This window comes from Cyrtonyx montezumae, unplaced genomic scaffold, assembly GCF_038088225.1.
Source record: "Cyrtonyx montezumae isolate F1298 unplaced genomic scaffold, pur_monq_1.0 scaffold_4, whole genome shotgun sequence".
In the NCBI taxonomy this organism is placed as follows: domain Eukaryota; kingdom Metazoa; phylum Chordata; class Aves; order Galliformes; family Odontophoridae; genus Cyrtonyx; species Cyrtonyx montezumae.
Genome location: NW_027072045.1, coordinates 12,112,493 through 12,135,372, shown reverse-complemented (window position 1 = coordinate 12,135,372; position 22,880 = coordinate 12,112,493). Strand labels below are relative to the sequence as shown.

Here is a 22,880-nt window from a genome sequence, read left to right as displayed (position 1 = left end):
GTTTGGAGAGCGTCCTCATTGTCAGAGTTGTGCCAGCAGCCAGGTGCTGTCCTGACTGCTGTCTCACAAAGATGCTTCTGCCATGGAAAAGCAGCATGGAGAAGAGGCACGTGCCTTCCCAGGCCTGCACCTCAAAGCAGGTCTGAAAGAGAAAAGCACAGTTGAGAAGCCAGAGCAGATCTGAAAGAACTACTTGTGCCTAAAATCTCAAGTGCAGCTATCACACCCGAGGCACAAATGTAGGGGGAAGCACAACCAAAAAGGACAGAGGTAGCCAGGCATCAGGCCAGAGGCTACTTACTGCAGCATAACTCCTGTAAGAGGTTTTAGATGGGGTTTGGTACTGTGAGATCTTCAGTAACTCGGTGTCTTGGCATTCAGGCAGGGTGCAGCCAAACTGCTGCTTTTTTTGGAACAATGTGAAGGATTTGCTAGAAAAACCTACATCAGTTTTCAGGAAAACAGCTCAGGAGAAATATTTCCTAAAGTAGTAATAGAAAAATCCATAGCTCTTAAAACGCATACAATTTTGGGTGCCCTTGAACATCACACGCAAGCAAGGCACCACTTTCATCTTGACAGAATAGCAGAGCAGCTCTTGAGAAGATTTAATATGATTCATAAACCATTTCTCCTGCCACAGACTAGGTTGAATATAAGCAAAGATCAAGAGCAGTAAGTCCCCATCCATCCAAACCAGCACTGAAACAGAAAAAAAAAAAAAAAAAGTTCAACAAGCCCAGGTAGCTCAATGCACCACTTTAATACAAACTAGGCTCACTGTCACCATCTTGTCAGCTATCTCAGCCTATAATTTTACACTGGCAAACCAGAGCAACACAAAACTGCCATCAGAGGAAATGATCCCATTCATTCATTAAAAACACTCAGTGCGAGTTTATTGGGCAAGATATTATTGTGTTGTACGCGACCCTCCATTCCCCCAAGTCATCAGAAAAGTGCAGAGGAAATCCAGGGCATGAAGACAGACACCTCTCCTTGGTCCATCCCATTGGATATTCTTCAGTCTAGTACCTTATGAGCACCCAGCTCCTTCAGGAGTGCTTTGTGCAAGTAATAAATCTGACGTCTCACTTGGAAAACCTCACCAGTTGGAGAGCTCGAAGGAATCAAAGCAACATCCAGTTCCAGATCAAAATCCAGTCCATATAGTTTTTCTTGTTTGTGTTTCTTTTTTCTTCCTTTTAAACAATTATTCAGCCTTTTAATCTCATTCTTTCCACTAAAACCGTTTGGCATGATAAAGGAGATGCAGATTACATGTTAGATAACAAGGATGACTAAAGACTACACAGCAGTAAATTACAGTGGTCCATTCCTGACCACAAGATTACATTTACAATATAGAACAAATACATATTAAACAATTAAACCCACAAATATTACTAGTAGATGAAGTCCAGAATTGAGTACAGTGATTTACAAGTAACATCTTGAAATACACAGGAAAACGTGAAAGGGAGCACCGATCCATCAAGATCCATCAGCCTCCTTGGGGAGGGGGGAATAAGGCAAGCAGGGAAGAGGAAGGAGTTCCTCTCCTTCCCCCCACTCTATTCCTTCCCCCACCCCCCGTCTTTGAAAGCAGGAATAAAAAAAAGTAGCTCCCTTTTTCTGTTTTCCAAATGTCGGTTCAAAGAGAACCATCGCAGTAGCCAGACACTTCAGGCTCTCTCCACAGTACAGCAAACTCAGAGATGCAGTAATGGTCACATTAGCAAGTCGTTAACAGAGTAAGGAGGTCCAACGTGAATGCCAGAGCTGGTAACACCACCAAAGAGACTATTAGGCAATTCAAATGTGATGTTTGCAGAAGAGCTCAGAGTCATCAATGACAGGAGATGGCTGGAATATTTGTCTCCTAGCACTGAGAATAAACCTGTTAAAAAGCAAGTTATTCTTCCCCAATGGGCACAAGGCTACACTTTGTGGGTAGCTCTTAAGGAGCCTTCGCACACTGCATAATTATTGTGCAATTATGTGCTTGGGCTTGTCAAACCAGCGAGGGTCAGGTTAGGGCTAAGAAGCCCATCGTGGCAGAGATGCTTTCAGATGCAGCAGTCGTGGCACAGTGTTCACCCAAAATGCTGAACTTTGCCTGGGAAACTGTAGCTTGCAGAAAGCTGAGAGCAGGCACATGGGAAAGCCCTCCAGCCCTGTTTAACAACTCGAGAGAATCTAGCGCATCCTTAGAGCCACAGCTGCCTCACGTTGCTCTGGTGAAACTCTCCCCCAGTAGAAACAGCAGAGAAAAAACAGATAGGGTGAGACATATGCCCAAGGTTCCCCTACCTCCAACTTACTGCATCCTATCTTCTACTTTCAGAGCTACACCAGCATCTCTGTAATACTGTGAAGGGACTTGGCTCAATAGCACTACTATTCTACCTTATGGGCGAGCACAGTTCACCCGAGGCCAGTCTGCCTTTGAGGCTTTGTTTTCAATATAGTACCGTAAGGAAATGGCTGTAGCTAACCTTGCAGTCAACAGCTGACCCCTCAAACCCTTCCTGGCATCCCATAAAAAGCCAGAGAAGCTTCAAGGCACAATGGTGAATGCCCTTTTGAGAATGTGCCTTAAAAGAATCAGTGCAAAGAGCAGAGAAATTACTTACTCCTATTACAAAAGTCACCTGTTATACTAAAGGTTATGGTTTTATTATTATGGTTTATTATTATATTATGGTTTTTAAAAAAAAAAGTCAGCTTTGGTGCCATACATTTGCACATTAAGTCCCTGGTCATCATCAATGCCAGGGGCTTGACTGACTCAACTACAGCATTGTGAGATAGTGCAAAACCTTCAAGTTTCAACAGCGAAATAACTGTTTTGCACATCCCTTTAGAACTGTGCAAGGTGCAGCAGCACTCTAGGTGGTAAATGCATGTCTTTCTAGAAGAGGCAGGGAAGCAAAACAGAAACTACGTACCTAAGGTTTTCAATACCGTTCAGTTCCTCTCTGTGTACCACCCTCTGGGTTTCCATTTTTGCTGTTATTCAAACAGAGAAATTCCAGAAAAGGATTGTGTGTTGTCCTCACCCTCCCCCATCCCTCAACAGATATTGATTGCAGTCAGGTCTGCAGAGGGGATTTAAAAGAGTTAGGTGACCATCTTTCCCCTTTGCATTACACAGATTTATAAGGCTTTCAGTATGATTTGTTAAAAGCAGTAGCTGGGAGGAATACTCAAAAGAAAACCAAATTTTCTATTTATTTGCTACCTTCAACTCCTGGGAAGAGTGATGCTTTGGAACATAACGTGAGAACTCAAATCTAATTCTTGGCTGGACACCAGCTGAATACGTGGTCTGAGGAGAGGAAACAGCAAGGAATGAAGTGACATATAGAATACCTGAGGAGTCTGGAGATGCGGAATGGACATTCAGTTCATCATCAGTAATCACAATGAAAATACACAGGGGGAGAAGAAAAGCCCTAAGAATAAAGCTGGGTGTGAAAAAAACAGATTTTAGAGCAGACGAAGATGGGGAACAAAGTTTGACATCAAGCCGCCATCAGACCTGCAACTGTAAGAACAAAGGCTTACTGCAATCTCCTTCCTTAGGAAACCTTTAGAACCACGACAGTGCTAGCTGGCAAGGCACCGATGGTTGTGCTACAGTCAGTGGTGGCCGGGAGAGCCATTCATGTGCTTTTCACTGCCAGGAACATCCGTGCTGTACAGGCCGTCCAAGTATGCCAGAGAAATCTCTGCTACCAAGCTCCTGTCTGGGATGGACTGGGCCATTCCATAGATGGCTCCCTAAGCATAGAAGAGGTCATTACATGGGATCATTAATGTCATTCAAGAAACACGTTCACTCTGCACACACGCTTATCAGGTTCTGGATCCTTACCATGCCTGTGGTCTTGGCACTGAGATTCTTCATTATGTCCTCAACACTGTCTTTGACATCTGTCAGGAACTGCTCAGCCACACCAGGTTTCGTGTGCAACTGCGTGATGCAAAGATGAATGCTGGGCAGGCAGGGAAGAGAGATTAGCCACTTTGTGGACATCAACTCCACATTTCCACAGCAACTGACAGCAATTTAGTCCTTCCCTAGCCAGTGACAACTGCCTACCTCCTTAAATTAACATTTCAGTGGTATGAAGGGCTAAGATTAATACAGGTAACCCCTTTGACAAACATTTGTTCAACATCAGGCTGGAAAGATCACTGAAAACGACCAGCCCTTCACCACTCTCTCAATCACCTTCCTCTCCAGAGGGCAGAAATAAGTTATTTCAAAAACTCAATAAATCTACACGTCCTCACTAGCAAACACGAGATAAAGCCCCAGCAATTTACATTTTTCTGCGTGTACTAAGCAGAGATAAAATAGAAAGGGAGCTTCAGATATGCCCTCTGCCAGGCTCATTAATATTACTATCACTGCTATATATGAGCAATTACAGACATAATTGCTTCTCCACAGAGAAGAGGTCTACATACAATTCATCAGATAACAGACAACACCACTCAGCAGATTAAGGTGGCCTAAAGATCTTGCACACCCTGGCTATGCACATTGCTCCTCTGTCTTCAACAACATGACCACAAACTCACCTTGGTGGGAACTGCAAGATGTTCAAGTTCCATCCTTTTGCAGCTAACAAATTAGATAACCGATAAATGTCAAATGTGTCTGAACCAATGGAGAGCACAGACACCTCAGGTTTCCCCAAAATGAAGATGCCGTCAATTTTTCTCAACCTTGAAAGAACATTAAAAAGAAATGACTAAGCAGGGTCACGAGGAAATGGCAGGAAGGGGCCAGACATTCTGTCTATCTATCTGGGGCCTCAAGGGGAGAGAGGGGAACAGAGAGGGGAACAGACAGAGTGCATGCCTACCGAAGGAAAGAGGAGAAAGCAGAAGACACTCTTGAAGCAAAGAGTCAGAAGAAACTCTGGGAGCAAAATCAGCTAAATAAAGATGCCAGCACCCCTCCACTCCAGGCACCTCAACAATCTGGCACTGGGCAGGTAATCAGGGCATAAACAAGTATCTTCTCCCATAACTATCCAGTGGGTAGCATGCAATAGCTTCTCTAGGAAAACAAAACACCAGAAAAAAAAACCAAAAAGCTAAGGCACACACGTACTCCGATTCAAGGAAGCGAGCAGTTTTTATGATCCTTTTCGTGGCCTCAACGTAGCCCGATTCCCCCATGTGCATCAGAGTTGCCCAGCATGCGGCTATGATTCCGCCGGCCCTGGAGCCCGCTATGGAGGGGGAGGCATAAATGCCCCCTTGCCAGTCGGGTGCCACGAAGTACTGGTAGCTCCTGTACTTCTTGTCGCTGTACAGCACCACAGAGGAACCCTTGGGAGCGTAGCCATACTGCAAGGGGGTAACAAGGTATTAGAAAGCAGCAGGACACAGCAGCGCCGTCAAGCACCTACTGCACACGGTTACCACGATCCCACTTGCCCACAGAGCAGCTGAACCCTCGCCTCTGCCCTTCAGCACTCCTCCACACGGCAGAAAAGAAATGCCTGGTGCCAAGGATGGCATCAGAAATCACTTCCCCTCCCCCTAATGAAAGCACTGGAAGGACTCTCTCTCCCATTTTTACCTTGTGTGTATCAGCAGAAATGCTGGTCACACCTTTCACACGGAAGTCAAACAAACGTTTCAGAGGGAACCCGGCCTTCTCCATGAAAACAATGAGAAAGCCACCCAGGCAGGCATCCACGTGGAAGGGGATTTTGTACTTCACTGCAAGCTGCATGCAAACAAGAGACACAGGTGAGGAAAGAAATCAGGAAAGAACATGAGGTAGTTGGGGTACTCAGACTCCAACCACCAAAGATTCTCTGCGTTTCACATTTGAAAGCATCCTGAACCTCAACCTTGTTGAGGATAGAGACTGAGAAGGAATGGCTACTTCCAGGATGCCTTCTCCATTCTCTTCTGCATGTTTAGAGAGCACCAGCAGGATAAAGTCTTTGTTTTTGGGCAGCTTGCTGTGTTTGACAAAGAGATGAGACAATTTGGTCTGAAAGCGGTATCCACAAGAAAGCGTAAGGACATGCTCCAAACAAAAAAAGTCAGAAGCCCTGTCTGGTTACATACAGCATACATAACTGGAACAAAGAAAGGAAAACCAAGAGACGTGTTTGAACCAAAATCCCAGCCCCTTGATTTCTCCTCACAACACCTTCCTCTGACTTCTGCACCACGCTTGCTACAATCAGTAGCCCTAAATCAAAGCCTTCTTACAAGTGGACCATTTTGCTGTTATTTCCTCTCAGATATCAAAGGACAAACCCTTCTGACAAACCCTCCCACAGAGGGAGCAGCAAAGCTTTAAGTCACAGATACAATACTTGCCTTCAGTTACAGCAGGAGTTTACAGCACAGGCTTGGGAGTTCAGAGACAAAGCACGTGCTTGCCACTTTGCCTTGCCACATCACACTGCATGCAGCAGCTTAAGTCTGAATCCAGCACCACACAAAGAGTTACATGACAATGCCCAGAGGTAACATCTGGTATTTAAAGCCCAACCTCCCACAGAAGTTACTAAGTGCAAACCTGCATTCCTCCTTTCCAGATCACGTCCTATACACGATGCTGCTGCTTAACAGTTGATTTAATGGCAGTAGCACCTTCCAACCAATCCGCTCCTCTCATGAGTTGGGATGCAGAAACCCCTACCCTCTCTGCTCACTCTTCTTGCACAGAACCATGCAAAAGCATTACTGTTAGAGCATCTAGAAGCCCCAAGAGCATCCTACCTCTGCCACCTCTTCGATGGGGTCCACAATTCCATGCGGGAACTGGGGAGCAGAACAGACCAACATGGCTGTGTCCTTTGAAATAGCTCTCCTCATTGCCTGAAGATTTAAAGAGAGAAGATGCTCACATTCCATTTAACCCAGTGTAACTCTGCCAAAAAAAGAAAAAAAATAAAACATGCAGCGTCTGGTCTTACAATCTAACACAGAAAGCCCATAGAAAGCAAAGTGATGAGCTATAAGCATGGGAAGACAGCAGCTGAGTCATTTCACTTATCCACTTCGAAACAATAGAACAGATTGGTTTGTTCATCCTCATCTGAAACCTGTGGCTATTTCCAAAATACATTAATTATTTCATTCTTAATGAATGGCAGAGGACAAAAGGATGGCTTACATCCACTTATTTCAAACTAAATCTTGTATGCAATGACACATTGATTCCCACTGTCCTTCCTTATATCCAGGAAGCACAGCTCATCTCTCTATATCCATTGACTTGCAAGCTGGGCCAGTAGATTCTTTGTCGATTCCTACACAGCGCTAATTTCCCCATAGAAAGGAGCTCCACGCTGCCTAAAGTGATACCTGAACATCCACTTCCATAGCCTTGGTCAATGGGATGTGAATCAACTTCATTCCAAAGTAGTGGGCTGCCTTGTCAAACGCTGCATGAGCGCTCACTGGGACCAACCTAGAAAAGTAACATATCACAAACTTCAACCCAGGCAGCGCGTTAAGCCTTAGCACGAACAGGAGAGGAAAGAGAAAAAGAATTTAGCCTGCAGGTATTTCAGTATTTCTTCCCTTAGGGGACAAGTCAAAAAACAGGCCAAGCATATGTTTCAACAGGCACAAAAAAAAGACCACGCTCTGTTCTGGCTGAAACAATCCAAAGAAAGCCTAATAAAGGCATCCTGCTCCACTGCATGGTCTCCTGTGAATCAGGAGCTCCTGAGAAAGTTAACTTCTTGTCATATCAAACAGTATTTTACCATCTCCAAGCCCCCCACCCCCCCCAGGAGGGGCAGACGACAGTGCAGCTGCCATTGCAACAGAAGTACACTGAAATAACATAACATTTGATGTGTGCCATCTCCAGTGGTGCTGCCTGAACCGCCTCAGTTAACCTTCTTTCCTCAGGCATCACATCTTCACTGGGGCCTCTAATAGCATACAAAACCATTAGAGAAGGAAGAAAAGAGCCACAGGAATTCAGCAGAAGATGAACACCATCGTTTTATCTCTCTTTATGTTTTCCCCTCTTAAGCAATTAACCAGAGAAACATTTTTGATGCACTGTCTAGGGAAAAAAAAAAGCACATTAGAGAGCAAATCCTCTATTAGCAATCTAATGATTAGCACAGTTCCTCATTTCAGCTCCAATCAATCCCAGAGTTTTCAGGCTAAACCCTCTTTGATCTGAATAAATCAAAACCCTTAAATACTTCAAAGGGCCTTGCAATCTCAGCTCAAGAGGAGCTCAGAGTGGCTACGAGCAGGCTCTGGCTATGGCTGCATGCAGGTACTGTAAAAAACACTCTGCACGGTGTAGCTACAACAGCTCTGCAGCCAACATTCACACCTGGGATTCCAGGTTGCTCCAAGGATCTGGGCTTCTGCACTTCCCTTCAGCCCAGGTTTCCTTCCTGCACTCAGGGCCTTCAGAAAGAGATGGAGGAGGTGGCAGTAGGCTATGAAATGAAGGAACGCTGAGATCCAGCAGCCACCTCAGCTCCCAAGGACAACAAATTGCAAGCCCACAAAGGAAATTCCCAGACACCACAGATTGCTCACATTTCTGGATGTTTGATGCCTCTCTCATAAGCCAGGTCTCGGTACGCCTTGCAAGCCATCAGAATACTCTCTGTTCCCCCGGACGTCATCTGTGGTGAGGAAAAGAAACAAATAAGGAGAAAGGCCACTCACGTGGACGTTGCAGCAGAGGGAAATGGAAAACAGGATGCTGCCACAGCATTTCTGCCCACAGATGCTCAGAGGCAGAAGACGCATAGGACAGCTGAGGCTTTCAAGGACACTGAGCAGCTCAAGGTTGTTTTCTGACACCCAAGTTGAAAGTGCACATTTGTTGACTTCTCAACTTAGAGTTCTATAAAATAAAACCACAGAAGCCTTATGAGAGGGGATCACACTGCACAGTTGCTGGTTGCCAGAGATGACCACTCACTAAACTACACACACTTAGCCCTTGATGACCTGGGCATTGTTTATCTGGCTTGCAGATTAATGACGCCACACAAAGTTGACTCTGCATTAAGCCAACCTAAGTACTACAGGGTTTATTAGGTCTGGAGCACTGCCATGCTGAGGCCTGGAGCCAGCTTGGCCTTGGCACTGCTCCTGAGTCAGGAAACCTTCCCAGATCTGAAAGCAGTGCAGAGTGCTGAGCCCTCTCTACAGAAGCCAGCCAAGGTCCGGTCCTTACAAGGCTGCAGCTTGTAAGCCCTCAAGGACTTCAGAAGGGATTTCTGTGTGAGCACAAACCTTTCAAAGCCCAATTTCAATCTGCCACTGCCGTGCTGGGGGAGACATAACTTGGGGAGGCCTGGTACCTGGGAAAGGCATACAGGGTTGGGTGAAAGAAAGGACAGCGTGACAGCACGTATGGAGGTCTGCTTTGAGATTCCCAGATCTGCTGGGCACTGACACTTCCCCTTTAAATATCACACCCCAAATAAACATAAAAAGGATGCAATCACTTTTGCACGCCTTGTGACATCTGCCAGTCTGGGTTTTCTGCTGGTCTTCCCCTGCTGACACTGCTGCAAAGACCCGAAAGACCAGAAAGAAGTGTGACTGTGACAATGACTCAACGTTCAGCACATGGAAAAGGAACAAAACTCACAGGCTCAAGAAGCAGCCTGCCACAGCTCTTAACAGGATGCAAGCTAGCAGCGGTGAGACAGTGACATTTCTGCTTTTTTTTTTTCCTTTCCCAGTTTGTAAAGCAACAGCTGTCTTCGAAAAACCCCAACAGAGCTTCATGCTGGGTAAAGAAATCACTGCATTTGTTGTGAAGCAAATAGATGGCAGGAGAAACACAATGTCCCAAGCATTTTATAGCCTGCGTCACACACTTCTCAATGCTCGTTATGAAAAGATCTGTAAGTTGTAAGCTATCATCTTTGGAAAAGAGCAGCTGACATAATGTGGACTCCCTACTGTGGGGTGGGAGAAGAGGATCAGAATAACTGTCTATTTGCAATATCGCTTGCAACACCACTTACAGTTTTGCAAGGATTGTGAAAACAGTGCTGGGCACGACTTGGGGACGTTGGGATTCACACTGCTGAATAGCAGATACAGCATACGACCACGTGTGCTCCTCGTTGAGCAAGCAATCCTACCTCTATCCTCCCTAAGAAGCAGATGCTGCAACAACAGCCTTATTCCTGTTTCAGTCTCTCCACCAACGGCTCATATGTCACGCCTAGTTCACCACCTGCATGGGGAGGTCAATGTCCCACAGGGGAAAAAAAAAACCTCCTGCTCTTTAAACTTGGTATGTCCCTCCTGCTGCTCACTCCCAGCACTCTGGGACCTCCGCATTCAAACAGCAAGAAGGTACAGTCCCCAAAGCAGACCTGCCATGCCACTGTAAGGCTGCCTGACACAGAAGAGCCACCTGGCTTAGCTCACAGTCTCCATGTTCATTCAGACCTGGAGACAAAGCTGAGTGAAGTTCCTCTGAGGTGAGCTATGTGCTGAATAAAATAAAGAGCCACTGCTTATTTCTCATGCAGCCTTAGAGACGAAGTACTCCACAACCTATATGGCCATCACACAGCAGCAAGCTCAAGTAAAGCCCCTGTAAGCCCACTGCTTGTAAATTCCACCCATAATCTCTCTCAAGGTGACTTGCTTGTCACAGCAGATAACACCTGACAGCCCTGCAGGACAAGGCAGAGTCTAAGCCCCCCCAAGACACAGCACTTACATCTCACTGCTCAACTCCTATGCCAAATGAGCAGGCAGCTCTGTGACAACAGCGTGGGAGCCCCCAGATTTGGGAGGAAGAGACAAAACAGCTTCTGCCAGGAGGCTTAGGACTGCATCTTCTGATTCTGACTCCTGTCCTGCACTCAGCTGCAAAGTGCAAAGAATTCACGGGGAGACTGACATCAAATAGACACACACATAGCCCACATGCAACTTCACCTACACTTCATTCAAAGCCGCCCCTTTTCCAAGTACAAAAAGATATTGAAAAGAAAAAAAAACCTACACAGGCCTGCACAAAAAAAGTGATTTCCCCACATCAGAGGGGAAATCCTCAGAACCAGCACTGCAAAACAAAGCACCTTGTGAGCAGGAACACATCAGACAAGAAAACACTCCTCCCTTCCCCCCTCCCCCATTCCTCCTATATGTACTGAGCTCAATTAGCCTTTCCCAATCATTGCAAGAACATGATTAGAATATCCTAGGAGACAAAAATCACCAAATCCTGTCTCTTGCATGATGAGATTAATGAGATTAAAAGAAAGAATGAAAGTAATAGTGATAAATAGGAAGCATCTACTCACTCCTAAAAACCAATTGCCTTTAAACACTACTTGAAAACCTGGGCCATCTCTTGCTGCAGCTTAAGGCAAAATACAGGCTTGCACAGCTCCCACATAGGAACTGCAAGCATTTTTATGGTCACATTTGAACTACAGAGACTTACAGCCCCCACAGCTCACATAAAGGCATCTCCTGTAAATAATGCAAGCTGCCCACCTAATACAACATTCAGAAACCTGAAACATGTTTCATTTTGACATCTACATAACACACCAAATATCATCCAGGAGGAAGGAGACTGTTCTCCAGAGATGCCCTCAGGAAGGCAAGCACACACTGCACAGCAGGACCATGCAGAGATGCCCAGGCTGCAGAGAGCCCTGGGAGGAGCACCAACGTGTCAGTGTGCTACTTTTCCCACACTCAGCTCCAGAGTACTAACCCCCAAACACGTGATGTGTCATGGAAATTAGAGCACAAAAAGGAAGTGAATTTGCCTCACTTGTAAGCAAAAACCTTGTTCTATTTTTTCCCCCCAAAATAGCAAGCTCTTCAAGAAGTACCAGCGAGCTCTCTGCCTTCACAAACCAATAGGCAGACCTGGACAAGTAGCCCGAGGATCCTCCATCAGGTCAGTAAATCCAGCAGACAGGGATCTGGCAACATATGCTGCTTCTCAATCCATGGGGGGGGAAGCATTTATTTTTAGTTTACAGCACTGCAAAAGCTGAATCAAGCAAACCAGAAGCCTCCCTAGAAAGAGCTAGCAGCACAGCACCTCCTGAACTGATCAACTCAAAGATAAAGATAACTCACAGCACTATGCCCTGCCTGGCTCAGCCATCTCTTTTATAGCCTCACCGGGTACTGGAGCGGAACTGAGGCAGCACAGCCTTGCAGAGACAGGTTGGAAAAGCAGTCTTAAAAAGGCTTTGATGCTGTCCAAACCTCCAGAAATCATTCTGAAATACCAGAATACTTTGTTCAGGGGAGAAGAAAATAAAAAGCTCTTGAGCACAACTGCTTGAAGAGCAGGTGATCCCCTATCTGCTCCCATGTCTCTCCAACAGCTGTTAGCTCCAGCAGACAAGCAGGAAGGTAGAAAGTCCAACAGAGAGACTCCTTTGGACAAGATAATTACAGGGGTACAATTAATCTTCCATTTCTACCCAATCAGCTATTCAGCCCTCCCCCTGACCCTGCAAATTTGGCTGTTCAACCAGCCAGAACATACTTTCATGGCAGGCTGCACTCCTCCTCATTCACTCTGCTTCTGCTTGGCCCCCAGCTGCAGCTCTGCACCACAACCCTCTGAAGGGAGGGGGAAAGCAAAGAGAGAGGGGAAATGTGGGATTCCCCAGAGATTGGTAGCAGAGATCTCACACGGGCTACAGTCACTTAGTGATAGCTGTGGAGCACGTTTTTACCTCTCTGACTTCTCCTCCCACTCCCCAGTGGAAATACTCACAGGGCCAAGGTTGACACTTTCATAATGTACAGTTTACATAACAGAAACTGAACAAGCAGACTACCACAAGCAAAGTTCTTCAAGCGTATAATAAGCAATGCAGAGCTATCCACTTCATTTCTATCAATTAACACCTCCACTGCTGATAAAGATGACTTCCAGCAGCTTTAGAACCAGCCTCTCCCCACTCCACGGCCAGCCTGTTCTGCAGATCAGCAAGGAGAAGAGGTCAAGCTATTTCAAGATGCAAAGAAACACACTGCTTCTCCAAACCTGAGGGTGGCCCAGGGAATATGTTCTCAGCACATGGAAGAGCCTGAAGAACTCAGAACCCAAGGAGACAAGTCAGGTCACAGGGTGCAACCTCCTGCTATCAAGGGCAATCACATCTTAAACTGCCAGTCACTGCACAACCCAGTTTCGTCTTCAATCCAGCTAGAGTTTGGTCTTTACTGCCCCTACTGTATGGCCATTCCAGTACTTCTTAACACAACCAAGTTCCCAGCAGACAGATAAGCCCATTCAGTGCCAGCTCACCCCATAAACTCCTGTGTCAACACTGCCTTTTCCCCATTGATCTTTATCCTCTGCAGGCCTTCTCCCTCCCTGGCATATTTACAGACAGCAGTCATATCACACCCAGCCTCTGAAAAATCTCATCTGCATGCTTCTCACAGGTTTAACTACTTCTCTGCAAGTGATTAAGCAGTCTGATTGCAGTCAGCTGCAACATAACACCGTGTGAGGAAGTAAGACTTCACTGTCTCAAAAACCACAAAAAGACGAAGAATGTGGCCTGAGGAATTCAGAACTCCTATCAAAAAGGCAAACCAAGAGGGAGGAGTGCAAGAAACCATGGCTTATTTTTTACAACAATAATTCATTGTGCAAGTTCACAGCTCTTGTTCTTTGACCAGCTTTCAAAGAAATCAGTGTTAAGGGCACATATTTGGACTCTTGATACGAACTCTGCTGAGGCTTTAGAACTGGTTTCCACTCTGGAATACTGGAAGATCACATAAGCTTGGGAAAACAGCCTGCTAGTTGAACAAGTGACAGTACAGTGCCATGCCTGCTCAATCATCGATAACTGGAACCATTTGCTGGTGATCAGACAGCGAGCCTTGCCCTCAGTCTCAGCATTCTGGCAGGCTCACAGGCTTCCAGCTCAGAGATGAGACCTGAAGGGAGCTACTCACTGTGATGCTGCTCTGGCACACACCAGAACGACCTTGGTCTCAGGTGGATGGATAGCACTTCAAGTCAGAAATACCCAAGAGCTCATGGGACACAGATACAGGTTACTTACAGCACCACAAGAGCTGGGGCCCCCATGGAAGAGACTACAGGCAATCCTCACTACTTCTGCTTCCATCTTCCTCAAACCAGGGAATATATCCGGATGGAGAGGATTACTCCATGCAAACTCTTCATACACCTTCAAAAAAAAAAGTCAGAATATTAGCCCCGCAGGTGAAGCCTTAAATTATCAGTAAGAGGTCCAGATTTAAGAACCCACAACACACACTGTGTATATAAGCAGACTATCTGCAGTATTAAGTCCAGCTGTGAGCGCACACCACAAGCTGGGAAGCTATTGCTGGGAGGAAAAAAAAAATCATTTGTTTTTCTAGGGCATTCTGGTCTCTGGAATGCTTCTATAACAGCAATACTGTGTGTTGTAAAGGCAGGTTTAATGGTTTAGCTATTTAAATAATAACACATATGTGTTGTTCTTTTGTACTAGATCCAGTTCTGGTGTGTACACACCCCACGACTAGCTTTGCCAGCAATACAGTTCCCCAAAATCGCTTCGCAGAACTAGTTTTTTTGAGTTCACTATTAAAGGTCAATTCCGAAGCAGCCAGAAAAGCACAAGTGACCACCCACACTGCAACAAAAGTGGCCGTGGAAACCAGTATTTCATGCTTGTTCTGTAACTGCTAGCTCACAGGATGAGGCTGGAACAGGGCAGTTCCGACCTCCTGCAGCCACCATCAAAAAGCAACTGCAGGGATGTTGAAAGAAATACAGCAGAATAAGCCAGAGAATAATCAGCACAGACAGAGGGAATGTTTCCACACAGCACTCAATCCAAGGTGACGCTGCTCTAGCAGGGCAGCTCTAAGCTTTATTTTTCCCCCAGAAGAAAACAGCAATAGCAACCACCCAACAGAGCTCATTACAGCTGTTAAAAAAGCTGTTCCCAGGAGCAAGAAAGCTAGATTTTCCTTCAGCAAAAACAACTCTTGAAGTAGATACATTGAAAAACAAACCTTAGGGCTGCTTATTTTTTTTTCCAACCCTCTCAAAGGGAAAAGTTTCAGACTAGGTAAACAGACCTAACAAAGACTCCGCTGAAACATGCCAGCACCCCATTGTTGTACAATTCGGACTGTGCAGCAATGCCAAACATGTTTTACAAATGTTTGGTTTTGTTTTTTCTTAAATCAAGACTGATTCTGTTTTGCTTAGTCAAGATGTGCAGCCCTGAGTCCCACAGCAACCCAGTAGCAGGAGAGTCAAGGATGCTTTTGCTTCAGCCTACATTAGTTATATCCATCACAGGGCTTGCTGAAGCTGACCTGTGGCCACTTTATGTCAGTACTAGTTTTGAGTAAGGAAGTAAGAAGCTGAGTGCAAGTGAATTGGAAACACCTTATCAGATTGGATCCTAGTTCTTTCCACATTGTCTTTGAAGTGGCCAGCTTTGTGAGGCTCAAACGCTTTGCTGAACAAATGCCCTCCTGCACACGTTTACCCTTGGCTCTGTCTTCAGAGTCAGGCTATCTTAGCTTCAGATCTTCCCTGCTTATCTTGAAATATACAGGAACATCATTGAGGGTTTCTCGTCACCCTGAAGTTGCTAGAAACCTCTGCAAAAGATTCCAAGCTAGACTGCTTGTGCTTTACCTTCACTAGCAGACGGGTAAGTTTCTCTTCACCGCTGTACACAGTCCCAGAGACTTTCCCATCCTCCCAACGAACATCTCCTGAAAAAGAAGAAGGGAGCACACTGGTTGCCAGCACAGCCATCCTCAGAAAGCACGCAGAAGAGTACAGAGAAATCCCCCACAACAGTTCTGCAGATGAGCATTCTGCTTTTGGGTTTCACTGATGAGGAATGATTGTGATTTTCATGCCACAGAGGTAGCTTGCTGCAACTCTGTGCCTCATGCATCTCCTGTACCACAGACACAGCAAATAACAGATCAACAGCAAATAAAATGTCAGCACCAACAGCTAGCTGCAACAAGCAGTTACGCTAACATTCAATCCACTTTAATCCCCACTCAGACTCCCCAAACCACTGTCCACAAAGCTGAGCTCTTGTTGCTCAAGTTAGTCAAATCCAAAGAGCACCCATCCCACCGCTGTAAACTTAAGATGGAAAGGCCAAGGTTGTATTGCTCAAAACTACAGCGTGGTATGTCTCAGTTAAACGTCTCTGATACATTAAGAAACCAGAGCAGGGGGATGGAACAGCACCAGCAGTGCACCACATGTAACAGTGTTTCAACACACTTAACCAGTCTACTTTCTGCCTCCAAAGCATTTCCACCAGTTCACATTCTCCTATGTAAAACCCAATGGCAACAGCTTTACAAGAGCACACAAACTGAGCCAAGTCACAGTCCAGCCCTGTAGGGTAAATAACCCAAAAGAATAGTATTCACAGAAAATGAGGTGGATGGTACATTTTGCTTGGCTTATCTGGATGGTAAACAGACAACCAGTAAATAAAGGCTCACCTTCTCCAGATGGTTGAGGCTCACCAATAACTCCACAGGGGAGGGATCTCCAACAAGAGATCCTCCCCCAGTGCTGGTCAGCCCTTAAATGGGGTCTAGGAGAGGTGGAGCCAGACTCCACCCCTTCTGGTCACACAGGTGCACTGCCTTCACCTGTGCTCCCATGGCTGACTCAGTGCTCACCTCAGGTGATCAATCAGTGTTTCAGGCCGTGATTCAACAGCTCCCATACAAGCCCTCATTTCCAAGTAGCTTTCAAAGGGGATGGCAAATGTGTATAAGAAGCAGGAGACACAGAAAAAGAAAAAAAAAAAAAAGGAACAAAAGCCCAGTAGAGGAAGGGAATAATCACTATGAAGAAAAACACAGACAGAAAACAGATGCAGAAAGTTGCACAAACAACATAAAAGTAGAAAAAAAGGAAGTTGTTAGAGCATACTCCATAGAGAAACTGTTCCAGTACTCAGAGCAGACGCAGTGTTCTAGCAGAAAATTCTAAGTATTTCTCAGACTGGGGGGTAGGGACAGGCATCCAGCCAGTCACTCACTCACATTTGCTCATTAGAAGTAATAGGGTGGAGACATTTACATCAGTCAGTTAACTCAAGTTGTAGACACTGCTTGTGTGGACTCAAGCCAGACTGGCCTTGCCTTCCATAAATGGCATTCTGAAGGTGCAAACCACTACAATTTTGATTAAGAGCATCTTGGAAATTCCCTAGAAACTGCTTGGAAATTTTCTTCCTTATCAGTATTCCCTGGGTCTTCACAGAAAACACAATTCTGGTAAAAGACAAACACCAAGGCAACAAACTGCTCAGAACTGTATTCAAAACTGCATTCAAATAATTCCCTCTGTACTTCTCAGCTCTCCCATCGTTGTTAGCCCTAAACTCCTAGGGAAGAAAATGAACTTCAGTGTAAATACTTGAATGCAGCATTAGAAGATGTAAATACTGACTTTAGTCACTTTCAGAAGGAAAATAGACATAAATTTGTAAGTGAAGAAATCAGTGAGGAAATATCTAAGATGAAGTTATGAGCAGGAGTCATTAGATCTCATCTAGCAGAGTAAGTTAAATGTCAGGCCTGTGAAAAAGACCCACCTCTGCTGCAGCACTCACAGTCATACCTTTTGAGCTGTACTCTTTCATCTTCTGTAGTACTTCAGGCTGGCTCATGCCCTGTTCTGGCAGCACTTTGATATAATCCTTTTCATCTTTCAGGAAGGATAAACTGGAAGTGACATCATTCAAGGCTTCATCAATCTTCTTTTGAATCTAAAAAGAAAGGAAAACCCCATCAACAAAGGTACTGGCCACATTATAAATTCCAGTTCAGTGCACATGACATTGAACTCACCAGCCACTTTCATACCAGCAAGCAGAACAGGTAGGATCTGTCCCAGCTCTATGACCAAGAAGCGTAGCAGAGTCCTACCAACCTCTTCCTCCAAAGACAAGCTGTCCTTGTCCAAAAAGCCTCCTGGAACGCTCAGTGCCATGCACTTGTCCCTAAAACACACTGGAAATTGCCTAAAGGAATGCTAGATGGCACAGACTGTACTCGGTAGCTAGTATGGGTGATTGCAGAGCAATGCTCAACTGTGTTTAACACAACAGGACAGACAACACCACCACATAAAGAGAGATTGTACTTTAATGACTACTGATGAACAGTGGGAACTCTGAATCCCTTCTTTAATAATTGAGACAGCAAAGCTTAGGGCAAAAATATTTCATCGTTATCCACTAAGGCTTTTGAAAAATCACATTCCATATTTCACAGAAGTCTTCAGATTCATCATATTTTGTACCTTGTCTCATCTGCCAACACAAACACAGTTTAGAGGCTCACGAAAACTGAAACTTGAAAGAAATCTCCCTTATAAACAAGTCACAAGATTTCTTTATTCTTGCACACACCCCACGTCCAGGAGGCCCAGACTCCTTCCCAGAAAACAGTTCAAAGCAGACGCTCTCCTGAACAAAACAGGTGGTGGGATATTATCGGCTTTAAAGACTTTTGGACATTGGAATGCCTCAAAGTCAAGGTCTCCTGTAAGCAACTGATAGGTTATCAGGTATCAGCTTAGACAAGAGTGGGAAGAGCGTACAGAGAGGGCACAGCATGAGTCCCCTGGCACAGGAGAGCTTAACGCTACTAAGCTCTGAGAAGGTAAACTTGGAAAAATAGAATACAAGGGGTCAAGAAGTTGTCCTTTCCTAATAGGAACACAAGAAACAGAATAAGGGGACAACTAACAGCTCACCAGACCAGCCAGAAGGTAAAAGCGATGCACAACATGAAAAGAAGGGGAGATATTATCACAGAATCACACAACTGTAGGGGTTGGAAGGGACCTCTAGAGATCATCGAGTCCAACCCCCTGCCAAAGCAGCCCCCCAACCCAGGTTGCACAGGTAGGCATCCATATAGGCCTTGAATGTCTCCAGAGAAGGAAACTCCACACCCTTTCTGGGTAGCCTGTTCCAGTGCTTTGTCAACCTGCACTGTGAAAGCTGAGGGAGAACCTTGATAGCTGCATCCATGGCAAGGTCAAAAGGAAAATGTTGCTCTCTACTACTTTCATCCGACAAAATCACTTACAACAAAGCTGGCACTGTCACACTGCCCCAGCTGTTTCAATATGACCAACACCAAGAAAAATGGGCAAGCATCAAGTGTGACGCCATCATTTACCAGGAAAAAAAAAAAAAAAAAGCTGGGTATTTCTTGATCATTAAGTCATTATGTGCTAAAACATGCTGACATTTGTAGTTTCAAGTTTTTACATAAAAAAACATCTTCCAGGCACTAAAGTCCATCTCGTCTTCATGACTACAGCAACTTCTGATATCTCTGTGCCATAAAGCTATTGCTAACAGGTATCTGAGCTCCAGACTAATCGTGGACAGCCATCTGATTATAAGATTTATCTTTCCACATTGCACAACAGACATCTGCCTCACACTTGCTCAAGAATAAGGCACTGTTTCAGAAGAACACACAAGTCCATTCGTGTCCCCTCTTTCCATCAACCAAGTGCTTTTCTTGCCACCTTACAAAGAAGAAACACCACTGGAATATTCAGCCTCTGGACTCAGTGATACAGTAAGCAGTACCTCCAATCTACGAGCGCAGTGCCATTACAAAAAGACTGGGGAGAAATTATGTCAGGCAGATCCAGATCTGTATCCTTGCATCGATAGGATTACAAGAACATGTCACAGCAAAGATGAGCAAAAAACAGCTTTACAGGCTAAATGAAGACCTGGGATAACATTAAGTTGTTCACATACTTACTATAGCCCCAACAAATGGCATTTTTCTCAACAGCCTGAAGAACTGTTTTTTAGTTCGGGACGTTAAACCTGAAAGACAAAAGTCAGAAGTCAACCTTAAGCTCAGAAACCAAAAACAGACTCATAGCACCATACCTCCACCTCAGCTCACCATACAAGCTTTGTATTTCTTATCCAGGCTAAAATAAGGCCGCCACAAAGGGGATATGGCAAGAGAGAATCATAACAGAAAGCTGAAATGGGCCATGCTACAGAAGGAACTGGTTTGCCCAACAGCAGTTACCCATGGGAAACAACTATTTGACTCATTTTCCTAATGTGCTGCTAAGGCTGCTGAGTAAAGTCTCGCCAACTGTGAAGGCTAAAATCTTTTCAAGCCAGACATAAGAAAGGACAGCACTTATCTGAATGGGAATTTACACCCACACGTGGAGTTTTACAAAGGAAAGGAGTTGAGGCTTTGCCAAAGGCAAGCTCTCCAGCAAAAAGGAAAAATGCTTCTTGAAATGATTTTCACTGTCTTCAAACCAGAACAGCACTGCAACATGCAAACACTCAGCAACATGAGACAGGCTCTCAGGCCCCAGCAGGATAAACCAAGCTGGAACACAAGTATTCTCCAGGTGATCAGCAATCTGATGCAGGAGGGAAAAGCACCACCACAGCCCGAAGACTGAAATGGGAAAAGCCACGGATCACAAACACCGGAAAACTCCCGGGGTAGCTTCAAAGGGAGGAATGCAAGCAAGATGACAGAGATGGTTAACAGCCACCAGAAATGCCTTTGGAGTCATCTGGATGTTTCAATCCAGCACTGGCAGTCATGGCAGTTCCTTTCAGCAGGAAATAGTAAATCAGCTTTTTATAAAAACAAAACAAACAAACAAAAAATCAACAATGTTAGGACTTCATAACCTTATCCATAGCATTAGACTGGCCTGTTATTCTCCACTTCGTGTATGCTTCTGATTTGTTTTGAAAAGCTGCAGGAAGATGGCAATTGCAGCTTGGCACGCTCTAGAGCAAATATTTGTTAGCACTCTGAAAATAACATATCCATTGCACATTTCTGTGTGCAGACCGTTTAATTAATAGCTTCCACATTGAGAGGGGAAAAAAAACAAACTAAACTCCTGAAAGATTCAGACAGCTTTGTAAGATTTCATAAGCATTAGTACATATTTTTAAAACAAATGTCAGATGAGAAGTTAATGTGACCCTACACTAAGCTAAAGCTTTGTGTTCCTGCTGCTCAGAAGTAGGCAGCAAGTTAAAAACTTGGCTATTCTTAAAAAGCTGCCACTATAGCATAACCCTATGGCCTATGGGATCAGCAGAGCACCTTGCTCTGCTCTGGGGGCAAGACACAGGCAGAGCAGACTGCAGGTTCATCAAGAGGTCCTGTAGAAGAGCTGTGAGCATCAGCAATCACTCAAAGCAGGAAGAGGCTCCACCACACGCAGAAATCTTCAATACCCCAAGGATGAAACATTACATCTAATTTCCCTCCTCCGGAAGGGAAGCAATTGAGAGCAAGTGCTATCCAGTCACTTAGCTACAGCATATGGATATATATAAGGTCCTAAGAATCTGAATCGAATTCCTCAGCTTTTGAGCAGGAGAGCACTGTGGCAAATAAATGACAAAGCTCTCAGGAGCCCAAAGGAAGGGAAGGAGATATGGGCACATTCCAGGCTGGTCCTGCCGCACCCTCTGCAGGAATGGGGATCTTCCATCGATTAGACAGGCCTCATCCTTAATTTGGAAGCAGGTTTTGTCAACCCTCACTGGCAGCAGAAGGCATGTTTTAACAAATGCCTGCTCTCATTTTGCCCTTTTCCCTCTGCTACATGAGAACAACTGCATCCCCTTCCCTTCCCACACAAGGCAAACCCCATGACAAGTGCTTACTCTCAGACTGGAAGAGGAAGCCATGCAGCCATACTGTTAGAAGCGTGGAGGAAAAGGTCAGCCCGACCAGCTGCCAGGGCTCCAGTCCATCACAGCAGGCATTCATGAAGCTCGTCGCTTTGTCCCAGTACATCTGGAGGATCTCCTTGTAGGGAGTGATGGCATCCTGCACAAAGGGAAACACAGACACTGAGAAAAGCTCAACCAGGGCAGCAGAAAGGCTTCGATGACAGAAGTCCCTTCCATGTAGGTGGAGTGGAAAGGTGCTTCTCAGCATATGGACCTCCCACTTCCCTTAATTCCCGACCAGAACACTCGGGTGTCAATGATCTCCAACCAAAAGCCACTGATAGATGTGCAAGCCTCAAGTCCCAAGACAACGTCAGCAGATCATACCACAGCCCAGGGGAAGCAGTTGTGTCAAATCACATTACTGTTTTTCCAAGGAACTGCCTGGCCAGGGAGCAAGTGAAGACTGAACTGCCACCATTTACCAGGTACCACCAAAACAGGGCTACTGGAGTAGCAAAGGCTGGATGTTTAAAGATGAGAGTACTCAGCCACGCTTCAAGCTTAAGAACTAATTATCATATACCATACAAAGCAAGGATGGCAGAGACAAACACTACTGGGGTGGGGGGGAAACAACCAGAAAATTGTGATACAATCATAACTACAATGTTAAGCTAGCAATTACTGTCAGGACAGAGCTCAAGAACCTAATCCATAGCTTTAAAGCACACCATCTTCATGAGTCTCAGGAGAATTGATGGGGACAAAAGGAAGCACACAGTGGGGAACTTCCCAATGCAGGGAGTCTTTACAGCAATTCTTGGCACAAGAAGGATGCAGAGCTGTTGGAATGGGTCCAGAGGAGGGCCACCAAGATGATCAAAGGGCCAGGGAGACCTCTTTGTGGTCTTCCAGTACTGGAAAGGAGCTTACAAGCAGGAGGGAGACCAGCTTCATACATGATCTGTGATAAGACAAGGGTGAATGGCTTTAAACTAAAAGATTTAGGTTAGATGTTAGGAAGACATTTTCTATTCAGGGGGCAGCGAGGCTTGAGCACTTCTGCCCAGAACTGTGGGTGCCCCATCCCTGGCGGCATTCAAGACCAGGCTGGATGGGGCCACGGGCTTCATGACC

At 45.3% G+C, this 22,880-nt stretch overlaps 1 protein-coding gene across 1 annotated transcript; it reads right to left on the bottom strand.

Moving 5' to 3' along the window:
• Positions 1–3,419: 3,419 nt before the first annotated feature.
• SGPL1 (sphingosine-1-phosphate lyase 1) lies at positions 3,420–21,892 on the bottom strand. The gene is made up of 13 exons (XM_065746204.1): positions 21,732–21,892; positions 19,822–19,889; positions 17,648–17,795; positions 15,677–15,756; positions 14,073–14,201; positions 8,566–8,654; positions 7,357–7,462; positions 6,769–6,867; positions 5,606–5,755; positions 5,132–5,370; positions 4,594–4,740; positions 3,881–4,001; positions 3,420–3,786 (listed from the first exon to the last, which is right to left on the bottom strand). The coding sequence occupies exons 1-13, from the start codon at positions 21,862–21,864 to the stop codon at positions 3,646–3,648; spliced, it is 1,650 nt and encodes a 549-aa protein (XP_065602276.1). The 5' UTR covers positions 21,865–21,892; the 3' UTR covers positions 3,420–3,645.
• Between the last annotated feature and the right edge of the window lie 988 nt (positions 21,893–22,880).